The sequence below is a fragment of the Diplodia corticola genome, assembly GCF_001883845.1.
Source record: "Diplodia corticola strain CBS 112549 chromosome Unknown scaffold42, whole genome shotgun sequence".
NCBI classification, from domain to species: Eukaryota; Fungi; Ascomycota; class Dothideomycetes; order Botryosphaeriales; family Botryosphaeriaceae; genus Diplodia; species Diplodia corticola.
Window position 1 is genome coordinate 43,588 of NW_017971521.1, and position 12,250 is coordinate 55,837.

Below are 12,250 nucleotides of genomic sequence, written 5' to 3' on the forward strand. Positions count from 1 at the left end.
AAAAAGTGGGTGCGACGAGATGGTAGGTCCAGCAGCATAGGAAGAGGTGACGGTTGCGGGCGCAGGGCGTGTGGTGTTTTCCTGGAGTCTCTCGGAAGCTGCAGGCTTGTAGACGGGTTCGGCGTTACTGCGTACCTGCAGTGAGGCAATGGAAAGTCAAGCGCGTTTCCCTTGAGCGGGAGCGGGAGTGACGTCGGCGTTATCGGGCTCCCGCTGGTGCCCTCTAAGCGAGGGGCAACAACTTCTGCGCCTGCCTCGCCGCCAACAACTTCCGTTCTCCGCAGACCGCGCTGGGTTCCATGGGAAGCGACTCGGCGCTCTCGCGCTTGACTATTCGAGTGCACGTGAACCCAGGTTCACGAACCACGCTTACCCCGAGCAACTCATCTCAGCCAATCAAGACCATTTGTTTATGCGTGTCCCAGAAGGGAAGCTGCTTTGTATTCACGTGGCCCGTGGCTTCTTTCTCTATTTCAACATCCGTCATCGACGGTAAAGAATGTCGAACACCTCCTCTCCGATCGCCAAGCAGCTTGTCAGTCCAGGGCTCTCGATGCCCAACAGATTGACAAATCCCTCAAAGCCCTGTTCCTTTTTGATATAAAAATCCTGAAACCCACCCTTCCCGCCTATTTGCGACACACCTGCCCTCCCCAGCTTCGGTCGCATGCCCGCATAGTCCAGGCCGATGGCGCCCTTGTCGATGCCGGGTAGATACAGCCGAATATCTTCCAGCGCAGCAACAAGGTTCTTATCCGACACCTGGAGGTCCGTCGGATCGTCTACCCACTCGACGTCTGGGCCAAAGCGGATGCGGCCGCCCATGTCAAGCGTCAAGTGGGTGCCCAGGCCGCCGAGGCCGGGGCGCGGTGCAGGGTAGACGAGGACCTTGGGCCTAGGGTGGGAGGCCGAGTAAGAGAAATAGGATCCCTTGCAGTAAGCGGGGACGAGATGGCGCTCGGGGGGGAGAATCGAGTTCGAGAGGGCAATGGCATTGAGGCCGGCGGAGTTGATCAGGACTTCGGCCGTGATGCTGCTCTCCTCGCCCTCGGGCGTCGCAGTCGTGATCTCCCAGCCGGCAGAACCAGAGGCGCTGTGGCCGCTGCCAGAGAGCGGGGTGACTCGAGTCACGGGCGACGCGAAGGCGCAGATTCCGCCGGCGTCCTCGAAGTCGCCCTCCAGGAACTGCATCAACGAGTGCGAGTCGACTATACCCGTGGTCGGACTGACGAGAATACCCGCCTTTGCCTGAACGTCAGGCTCCTGGCGCTTGGCATCTTCCTTGCTAAGGAAATGGGTGGGCACGCCGATGGCCCGGCAGTGCTCGTGGGTCTTCTCAATCTGCTGCAACTGCCCCTCGTCCTGAGCGACAACCCACTTGCCGCAGTTGTTATGCGGGATGGCCATGCGCTTGCACAGATCATACATCATCTCCTTGCCCTTGACGCACAGCTTGGTCTTCAGTGTGTCTGGGCCATAGTAGAGGCCTGCATGGATAACCTGCCGGCAACGCGTTAACATCGATGTCTCTCAAAAAGCATTCCGATATCCCGCTGTCCAGAGGATAGAATGAGGGAGGTCGTACTGCTGCATCTCAGCCCAAGTATTGGAAGGCCTTAATCCCTACCTCTGAATTGCGACTGCTCGTCTCCGTACCCACGGAGCCATGTCTCTCGATCAGCACGGTTGACACACCATCCTTTTGCTGCAGCCGCCGGGCAATGGCCAGGCCGACCGCGCCTCCACCGATGACAGCATGGGTGAAGTCGGCGTGCAGCGGCGTGCTGGTCGAGAAAGCCCGACGCGAGCACAACAGGAACGGGAGGCGGCGGCGAGTTGCCGCGGATGCGGGGCCAAACATTGGCACTGGCATTGGCAGGACGGATAGGTGGCGTGGCGTATTGGGTCGATCAATTGGACGTCAGCCGTACAGCATTACGTGGAGATGCTCCTTGGAGGCGTGCTGCAGCGGCGTTCACGGCGCAAGGGGCGTTTCCTAGGGGGATGTCGGGCTGCGGACTTGCTTTTTGGTGTTGCGAGTCGTTTCGCAGGGTGACGTCGGATATGTTGGCCGACTGTCTGCGATAAGATAAAAAAAAAAAAAGGCCAGAGCCAGGGCCCACCCTCCACGCACGCCATCGTAGGGCAGGATTGCTGCATGGCGTAGCTCGTCCAGACCACCCAGCAAAAGGAAGTAGAGCGCAATAGACGAGGCGAGGCCTATTGATTCTTGCCATGCAGGTACTGGGCCTCAGTGATCCTACTTTTTCCTTTGTCTTAAGGGCACCGCCGCACATCAAACCGCTAGCCACAGACATACATACATACTAGGTAGGGATGCCGTCAGCCTCATTGGCCATGGTACGCAGCTGTTGTAGTACACAGTACAGAACTCTGAATCTTAGCCCCACGCCCTGTCAGCCATTGAACGGCCATCTTCGCCCGCTGCCGTGCTCCCTCGAGTTACACCAGATCCACTCCCGTCTCCACCAGACCCAGACAGCCAGTGATTAATTGCAGGGGCCTGCAATTCTCTCGGGAATGTTAACGTTACCATGGGCCCAAATGCTGCGGCATCCTTCCGAGACACAGGACACCGGGATCGAACGGCTAACGGTTCCCGTCGTGCCGTCGGCTGTATGCTGTCGCCTTGCCAAACGCCTCCCGATAATTGGCGTATCGGGCTGGCCAAACGACTCCCTTCCCGATGCCCGTCTGCCGAATGTGTGGTTTCACCAACCATGTGTCCCACCAGGCACACTGCAAGTCCAACGCAAACAAACCAGAAGCCAGGAATCACGAATCACTACGGGCACCCAACTTCACACGTAGTCCCAGCCCTCCCAGGCCCATCCATGCTGTCGTTTGACCGGTGAAAGAGTCTATGCATCTGCCATGCTCCGCAAGCGCCTCCAGCTAAAGACGTCGGAAAACGTGTGCGACGCCACATTCCGTCGGCACTGGTGTAGGAGTAGTGCAACCCGGGCAAAAGGGCCGAAAAATCCAGACGGTGTCGGCGTCGGTCTTCTCCTTGCTCTCGTGGCGGTGGAGGTGGAATCCCCTTGAAAATGCATGCAAAACGAGAAGACCGGTCAACGGATAGGGCTTTTCGATGCCACGTTGCATTCGACCGAGTTTTCCATGCTGCTGCTGCTGCTGCTGCTGAACCCTTTCGTAACTAGCTCACGAGGGTACGCCCTCATACTCCCATCCCTCTTGCAGCCGACGCTTTCGGGTCTTCCTACTCGATCGTCTGTTTCCAGCGCATTTTACGAACACGGTCAGCACAGCGCAGACGAAGACAATGACTGCCGCCACTGTCGGTACGATCACCAGTCGGTTTTCATCCTGTTTGGAGGTCAGGTCGTACGGGCAGCTTTCACCGACTCCAACGACCCAGCAGTCCGTCACTTGCAGACTGTTGAAGTTCACCCACACGGTGGCGTCATCATCGAAGTCATCCGGGTGTTCGCGAGCCCGCGCTTGCAATGCTGCAAAAAGATAGGAATTTTCGAGCGCAGTGCGTGGTGCATCAAACGCAGTGTCCTCTGGGCAAATCGAGTCCGAGTCGGTGTAGCTGTCTGCTGGGTCGCTGATGCGCCATTGAAACGGTGCGTCGCCATTGACGCGGCACGCCGCATAATGTCGCTCAGTACAGTCGGTGAGCACCCAACGGCCGTGAGTGGAAGCTCGCATCGTTGCGCAACGGAGATACACAGCGTTATCGACGTTGTTCGTTACGTTTCGTGGCTCGTTGTCTGCCCAGCTCCAGATCGAACTGTAGGCCATGGCCTGATAAGGCGCGTATGAAACATCTGCTGTTTCGGACAGCGACTGATTAAGTAGCGGGCTAATGCCGCATGCAGTGATATTAGAGACAGACGGTGAAGATGTATAGTACTGTGCAGGCGCAAGGCCCAGGGCCGGAAAGTTCGGAGACGTTGCCCAAGTCGAATTCGTCGAGTCCGTCAGAGTGTCCACGTTTTGGTCAAAGAAGCAGCCATTGGTGACGTTGCCCGAATCGCTCAAAGTAACATTTCGGATCGATTGGAAAGTCCCTTCAGGAAAGAGGATTGCATCATCAGCTCGGGTGTCATAAGCTCCCATCTGCGGATCGATCTGGCCGAAGGCTGTTAACAGACGAAGGTGGTCGGGACCGAATGCAAGGAGGCCCTCACCGGGCCATCCAGTAACAGTAGACATTGTGCCATAGGCATCTCTAACAATGTCCAGATATCTCAATGCAGGGGCTAGCGTCTGGTCTGACGCAACATCATAGCCGAACCAAGTCTCATTAAGATTTACACGGTCTTGCCGCAGTCGTGCTGGGGTGTACAGAAAGGAAGCTAAGTCAGCACTCAGAACATTAGAGAGAGTGGTGTTCGCCGAAGGCAGTTGCGAAGCCGCAGGCGCCGTGGAGCTAGAATTGGATGCCGCAGCGTGGATATTGAAGATTAGGTAGATGACCGAAGCATGGATGGTATCCGCGGTGTCGTCGAGATAGTCAGCAATGAGTGAAGAAATCGTCGAGACGTTCAATGAAGCCGAGCACGTGTACGAGTTGGCTTGGAACACGCCGCTTGCTTGCGCCTGCCCGGTCGGGCTTGCCCGCGTACTGGATGCGGACACAGAGCGGGTACTGGACACGGATCGACTCGCAGAGCGCAAGGCGGAGCCGGACAATGCTGTAGCCTGCCGCGCCTGTAGACTGCCCGTATTCAGAGCCACCGAGGACAGCGAGGCGTCGGTCGTCGAGGAGATGATGCCCAGAGTAGCATCATCGGCGTTAGAGGCGGACTCGGGGATTTGCTCCGGGCAGAGACTCCAAAAGCCGCGGCCAGCATCCCAATAAAGGTCGACGGTTAAACGCCTGAAGCCGACGGCCAGCAGATTGGAGAGGCACCGCCGCGCGGCGTCGTCATCGTACTGTCTCTGGGCGAAGCAGGCCTCGGTAAGGGATACGGCCGGCAGGGTCACGTAATTGATGGGGACGGCAAGCGCAAGGTCTCGCTGAGACTGCGACGACGATCAGTGGGAGGCTCGGCCGCGTGATGGGGATTTGGAAGCAGACAGCGAGGGTTGAAATGAGATATATCGAGATAGGCACTCACCAGCAGCGCTATGCTCCACGGCTGGGCGGGCTCGGCGGCTTCGGAGGGTTCGTACTGACTCGACATGGGGGGCGGCGGCGGTTATTGGCTGGCGGGACATTGAACAGAGGTTGCTGGCGGAGAACGGGTGAAGCACAGGCAGGAGAGGTGCGCAGGCTCCTACCGACGGCGCGCCGGCCGCGGTCCAGCGGCTCGGCCGGAGCAGGCCAAGAAATGGTCTGCAGCGCGCGCGGCGATCGGCAGGTTGGGGGCCGACGATGAGCGTTGAACGGGGCGACGGGGGCTCGACGGGGCGGGTCTGGTGGGTGGGCGGGCAGGGGGCGTGACGTTTGTTCAGCTCAGAAGTCGCAGCCAGGCGCCGCTGGAAGGGGAAGTCGAGGTTAGGCGCCGATCGCACATGGCTCACCTCACATCCCCCAACGCCCTCGGGCCTCAGCAGCTGCCCGCCAGCCTCCAGCCTCCACCACCACCGCAACCGCTGCCCCTCCACCCGCGGCCGCACGATGCTGCAACATCCTCACGGCGCCCGCAGCTCGGCGACTGCCGCACGCTGTGGCGGCTGCCAGGAACATTCCGACCGGTGAGTGCCGCGGGCGCCGCCGTCAGCGCGCCAGAGCAGCAACGTCCCCCCATACGCATCGATCGTGCGTGCGCCTCCTCGTGGCCGGCGGTGCATCCTTCATGACCGAGCAGCGCACCACCAACGCTCCGGCAGTCGGCGTCACTCACCGCAACGTGCCCTGCCCGACGAACCTGCTCCACCCCTGAGCCGCTCTCGTCGGCTGCCCGTTGCGGGCAAATCAGCGTGCCAGCACAGGGCCTCGCGCGGCCTCCAGGGAGAGCATCATCAGCGTCAGCCCGAAAGCCAAACGAAACGACATGCCCGCCAATTCCCCCCCACACCCACGGCCACACCACCGGCGCCCGCTTCCAGCTGACCCACCCTGCGCCCAGCGTCCACCCACTCACCAGCCTAGCTCTACGGCCTGCCCGGCTCGCGTTATCCGCGATCGTCGCACCTTTTTCTCCTTCGCTGCACGCGAGCAACGGTCACAGAGCAATTTCCAGTCCGCCGGCTCCAGCAGCGTCGCCGTCCAAAGTTAAATCCGCGCGCCACCACGAGCCACTCGCTGCGCGCTCCCGTTTCTGCCTCCTGGGGGTCTGCGGCAGGCGTGCCAATCTGCCGCCATTGTTCTGGCTGCCCACGTCGCTGGGTCGCGGCCTTCTCCTCTCGCCCCGCGCTGCGCTGCGCTGCGCTCTGCTTTCGTCGTCGTCTGCCTGGGCTGAACTGAACTAGCTGAGCTGGCAGCCGCTGGGCTCTCGATCACCCTATCATGCTATCGAGGGAGAGGCCAGCCCCGCTCGCTCCTCATCATCACTCCCTGGCCTGGCCGCCAGCAACGCTGCTGCATCATCCACCAGTCATCCCCCGGCCCACGGATCGCCCGACCGTTTTGCTTGCAAGGTCGTGCCGGTGATGGAGGCCTAGCCATTTGTCAGCCCCCCGTCATGCCCTTGCCCCTTCCTTCCGGACGATTGCGGCCTTGCTCATGCAGGTTCCACGCTGGCAGAGGATGCGGATAGCACTTCGCTGCCCGCGCCTTTATGCAAGTGACCTCTCGCCTCTCATCACATCAACGACGGCGCCGTTGCTTCCTGGCTGCCACCGTTGCTCTTGCGCCACGCCTGAACCAGCCTGATTGTCAGTGCCATGTTTTCCCCATCCAGCACGTAATGTCAGCCCCAGCCACTTGAGGTACCGTCAAGTGATCATGCGGGTTAGCGGCCGCGCCGATGGCTGCACGCCCAACGGGGCTCGGTATACCTTTTTCCCGCTTTGCCTGGCCTTAGATAGACTATCCTGGCGCTTGCGAGCGCCTCTTGCTCCATGCGGAACAAAAGGCTCTCAATCAGCGTCCCTGCCGCAAGCCTCAGCTGCTCGGCTCATTGTTGCGCACTCGGGACTCGGGGTCAAGAAGGATGCAGTGGCTGAGCGCTCCGCCTTGCCCCGGCTGTTACGTCGGGAGAGAGTCTCTCGATAATCTCATCACCCCAAAGGCTGTAAAAAGTCGTGTGTGTTTGGCGCTATCGAAAAAAGTGCTCGAAAGAGCAAATGGGCGGAGCCGATGGGGTCAGCCTCTTCACGATCCTTCGTCCCGAATCGAGCCTGCTTTCGCCCTCGGAGTTCAGCCGACGCGACGGCAAGCGAGATCCAATGGGTAACCGTCGATGACGGCAACAGGAAGCAGAAGCGCGAACTCGTCTATCACTTGCTAATGCAACGCCCTTCTGGGCCCTAGTCACCTGCGCGTGGATTCGTAAACGCCCGGCCCTGCAGTATCAGCACTCGCGTGATGCTGGCTCGTAAGTAGTCATTTGGGCTTTTCTTTTTCTTTTTTTTGATGTCAGCTACGGAAGATTTTACGTAGCGGCCCCCGCTATCTAGATGGTGGGATTGAACTAAACGAGTCAAACAATAAAGGGGTACATATCGAGGAAGGATTTTTTTAGTCGGGCGCTGTAGAGTCGTGGTCGGCGGTAGTAGCAACAAGCATATGCACATCATGATGATGAAGCGGGAGCCAGCTCCGAAAGGGCTGACGGAGCGATGCGACTCTTGTGCACTTGGTCCAGAGATCGGAGGACGAAAGAATTCGCCAAAGCTTTCCCCCCCTTTTCGCTACTCCTACTTTTCTTTCCCCTTGGTACCGCCTTGCATTAGAGGCGGCGGATAGCGATGCATTAGGGGCGTTTGAGAAAGCGTGTTTCAGGGCATGAAGATTTGAGTGGAGCGAGTCTGTTGTCTCGACCGTCCGTCTGGCGGAGTAGGGATGAGGGCCAGAACATTTTATTTTTTTTTTGACAAAAGCAGGGTGGTAGCAAAAAGAATGGTTCCTTGACGTTGTTAGACCGTTACCGTTGACAGACAGGAAGCGAAAAATAGAAGGCCCCAGACCCCTCGTGCCCTCTCCGCATCCGCTCGACCCTTGTCCGGACTGAAGGGAGTGCGTGCTATGTGGGGGTCACGGCAAAGAAGAAAGACGCAGATGCGAAAAAAGAACACAGCGCAGAACAAATTTAGCAGACTTTGGACGGCGAGCCAGTGGTTGACTCCCAGCTTCGGTCCCACAGTTTTCCTTCCGAAGACGGGCGGCCGACGGCGGCAGCCGTTCGCCGGCCGGCGACAGCTCCTTGCCTTTCCGACCGAGCAATTCCGGTGCTGGGACAGCAGAGAGACAAGGTCTCGAACTCCGTAGTTTCGGTCTTTCGCTCCATTCCCTAGACATTACCTCGCCTGCAGTCGTGCTGACGGGTAGTTGGGACGGGCCCCCCTCCTCCCCCCTCCCCTTCCCCCCCCTCCCTCCTCACCCATGACGAGGATGGAGGGCTCGATGAGCGGGGTGCAAGGTTGCAGCAGGGAGATCGAAAGGGAGGAGCAAAGCGTGATCCTCAGCCTACACGTTCGCGGAGAGGGCCGTGAAGGGGCAAATCTGGACAATGATTCAAACAACGTTGGTTCGCGAAACTCAGGGGGGGTATGCAGGGAAAGAAATGTCTGATTGCATCTCTCGGCCACATAATCCTGCAGGAATCAAGGGGTCCAGTGGAGAAGTAACGCTCGGTAACAGAAGATCGCCGCAGCCTAAGGCAAGTGTATGTAGTAGTGTTCATTAGCCGCGGGAACGCGGAGATGTAAGTATTCTAAGTAGGGTATAATGCTGTTTGCAAGAAATAAGCAAAGATATTCATCATACATGAAACGCTTGAGCATAGAGTGAGAAGGCGAAGACTGATGTTGCAAGCTTATGTTGCTTTCCCAACTAAACTCAACACCGAAGTGTCGCTGCAGACCATGCCACCCAGATAACAAAAAAGACTCGTAACTATATTTCACAATAGAAACACATCCCGCTAAAATGGCCCATCAACAAGAGATAGCCACCCAAAGTCTCATCCAACTCGTTGAGCAAGGGAATAAAGAAATGCTTCACCCCTTTTGTGTGTAAATGTGAAACGGAGAAATCGTATGTGCAAGACTTCAACCAGAAAAAGAAAACATGCGGCGGAAATTAAAGTATTACGTTGGTCCAAGAGATGTGCGATTGACAACGCTGCGTCCAATACCAGAATAGTCGACAGCTGAGATGTTCTCGCCATCACCACCCCTTCTCGTCTTGCAAGTCTTCCATATGTTCCTTACAGAACCCCTTCCTTTTCTAGGCGAGGTGCCATTGGTATATTGCGCGAATGTGCGGAAGCAGAAACGACGTTTTGAAACAAACACGGGATAGAGGGGTGTTATGTAAATTGTTGTATGTGCGGAAATAAAAATGGTCTCCACCAAACGCCGATGCTATGCAGCACATGTGGCCTCGACAGAGTCAGGGCGCTATTAACAAAAGAAAGTTTTGACAAAAGAAACGAGGTTCGCGCGTTGCTACATTCAATTCAGGATGGAAGCAACGGCGTTGGGCCTGCTGATTGGGCTCATGGGCTTCATGGGCGGCAGGTAAGGAGCCGGTGCCAGCGCGGCCGTGCTGTGTGCCCGGGCCTGTACCAGCTCTCTGAAGCTGGGCAGCGAATGCTGCGGGCTGAATGAGGAGCGGTGAGGCGAGTACTGAACGGGGCTCGATCTCCTCGAGATGCTGCCGCTCGAAGTGACAGGCTGCGTGAGGAGGGGCAGCTGCCTGGTGCCGGTCGAGCTGTAGTTGGGCTCGCGGAAGATGGGGGATCCGCCGTTGCTGAATGTCGGAGGCTCGGGCAGCCGCAGCTGCTCACGCTTGCGCGCCGCCGCCTCGCCGTGGTCGGCAGAAGAGGCCCGCAGTGGTGCCAGTTGCGAGTCGTCGTCGCTGATGAAGGTGGAGGTGCGCGGAAGGTAGGCGAGGCTGGAGCGGCGGCGCTCGGCGCGGCTGCCGATGAGCGGGGGAAGAGGGTGGTCCATGGGCGAGGCGGCGTAGTGCGGTGACCGCGACTCGGAGCCGCTGTCGGTGATGAGGGAGGGAGCGCCTTCGGTGGAGAGCACAGACTGGCCCGAGGGCGAGGGGATGGGAGTGTCGTAGGCGCGGGCATTGTAGGGTTGCGGCTGGATGGAGAGCGGAGAGGGGCGAGAGTAGCTGGGATGCGACTGGTGGTGGAAGTGAGGGTACTGGGCCTGGTGGTGGTGGAAGTGGCCGGCGTGGTGCTGGACGGAGACGGTCTGAGCCTCGCTGCGGCGCCTTTCAGACATGCGCCTCCTCCGGTTCTGGCCGCCGTTCCACCAGTTCTTCACGGCGTTGTCGCTGCGGCCATTGAGCTGGCGCGCGATCTCGGCCCACTTCTTGCCCATCTCGGCGACGAGGCGCTCGATCATCTCGCCCTCCTCGGCAGTGATGGGGTCGTGGTTGAGGGTGGGCTTGAGGTTCTGGTGGAAGCGCTCGCGGCATTGCTTGGGGGTGCGGGTGCGCAGCATCTGCGATATCCGCACCCAGTTGTTGGCGCCCTGCTGCGAGACAATGGAGAGGAGGAACTGGTCCTCGGCCTGCGACCACGGCCCGCGGCGTGCGTTGGGGGCCATTGTGCGGGGGGGGGAGGTGGGCGGAGTTGAGGCGATCAGGTAGGGACGGATGGCCCTGGCAGTTGGAGCGATTTAAGAGCGAAGCCGGCCCGGGCGAGGACGGTTGCAGTTGGCGTTCTGGTTGCAGGCGGTCAACTCGGGCTCAGGAAGGTTGTCGCGGATGGTGGGACGGCGTCGCGGCCGGGACGTGGGGCCTGAGGCAGACGGGAAACGAGAAACGGGCAGGCTCTTGTATTACCTTGCGGGAGGCCTGGGAGGTATGACGGTAGTCAGAGGAAGGTGAGGGTTGGTTGGCGTGCAAGTGATGGCTATAGGGTACCGTGGGTGTGGGTGGGAGGCGGAGGGTATATGAAGGCTTGGTTGGGTCCGACGTTGGCGTGCTGCACAAGCTGGGCCTTGAACGGTGGTTCGGGAAGATGGCTGTTTCTAGGGTCCGGGCAAGCTTATGTGGGTTTGGCAGAAGCCGCTGGGCCAGCTAACGAGCATGCCCCCTTTGGGTCGCTGGTCCGCGCGGAGGGCGCAGCCTCGGTGGATCCAAGGTCCCAGATCGGCGGGTAAGATATGTTAGATGTGCAGATGTGCGACCAGGGTGAGCGCGCGGGTGATGGAAGGGAGGGATCATGGATGCTGGCCGCGCGCACCGGGGGCGCCCCAGCACTGCGCCGTCCCGTGAAACCGCGCTCCTTGCGACGCTGCCAGCATGCTGAGACAGCCTGGAATGAACGGTGTCAGGCCCGTCAGCCAGCCGCCGCCGCGCTGCCGACGCCCACCACAGCGCACCGCACCGCACCACGCGCCTGACCTTGGCGCCCTCGCGCCGTCGCCACTGCCGCCGGCGGAGCCACCGCGCGCGACGGCCAGGGGGCGCGCGCCGCGGCGACGAGGCGACGAGGCGGAGAGGCGTGCGAGGTGCGTGCGAGGTGCGGGCGCGGCGTGGGCTGCGTGGGCGCTGCGTGGTGCCCGCGAGCGCGCCGCGAAGGCCGCAGCATCGCGTCCGAAACCACGGCGCGCAGCCCGCCGCGCGAAAGGGGCCAGCCGTTTGAGCGCGGCTTGGCGGCGTCCCGCCGTGCTGGCGCGGCTGCCGGTGCTGGCTGCTGTGCAGATTTGGGGCGATCTGGCGGGTCTTCCCATGCCGGCCAGCGCTTCCAAATCAGCGTCCCCGAAGCGGCTAGCCGCATCGCCGTTGCGGCCGCGCGATCATCGTCATTTCGCGCCGCTGCGGGCAGCCAATCGCCCAGGCCCCCCGGCCCTGGACAACCACAGCTCGCACAGCGCTCGCTGCCCGCCCGCCTCAGCTGCGCGCTCCCCCAGCACGGCGGCGCCGACCGGCGTGCCAGCCCAGGGCACTGGCCTGCGTGCAGCCGGCGGCCCTCCCTCGCGCACACGAACCGCAACGGGCAAGCGGCTAGCCGCGTGCGCGTTGGCTGTCATCCAGCTCGGTGGAACCGCAGCAGCGGCCGTTGCACTAGTCGGGGAACGGCACGGCGAGCGTGCTCTCGCCCAGCGCAGTGTCCCAGGGTCTTCAGCGAGATCGCGGGATCGGAATCTCATCAGGCCTGACGAAAGGCACATCCTCCGCATCGTT

At 60.3% G+C, this 12,250-nt stretch overlaps 3 protein-coding genes across 3 annotated transcripts; all 3 read right to left on the reverse strand.

The window, feature by feature from the left end:
* Positions 1-483: 483 nt before the first annotated feature.
* Positions 484-1,861, reverse strand: BKCO1_4200014 (fad dependent oxidoreductase; the record flags this gene model as incomplete). Its single annotated transcript, XM_020275868.1, has 2 exons — positions 484-1,500; positions 1,628-1,861. 2 exons carry the CDS (start codon positions 1,859-1,861, stop codon positions 484-486), a joined length of 1,251 nt encoding a protein of 416 aa, XP_020128236.1.
* Positions 1,862-3,183: 1,322 nt separating this feature from the next.
* Positions 3,184-5,177, reverse strand: BKCO1_4200015 (lectin c-type domain protein; the record flags this gene model as incomplete). Its single annotated transcript, XM_020275869.1, has 2 exons — positions 3,184-5,016; positions 5,112-5,177. 2 exons carry the CDS (start codon positions 5,175-5,177, stop codon positions 3,184-3,186), a joined length of 1,899 nt encoding a protein of 632 aa, XP_020128237.1.
* A 4,378-nt stretch (positions 5,178-9,555) lies between these two features.
* BKCO1_4200016 (myb-like dna-binding protein) lies at positions 9,556-10,665 on the reverse strand (the record flags this gene model as incomplete). The annotated part of the gene is made up of 1 exon (XM_020275870.1): positions 9,556-10,665. The coding sequence occupies one exon, from the start codon at positions 10,663-10,665 to the stop codon at positions 9,556-9,558; it is 1,110 nt and encodes a 369-aa protein (XP_020128234.1).
* Positions 10,666-12,250: the final 1,585 nt, after the last annotated feature.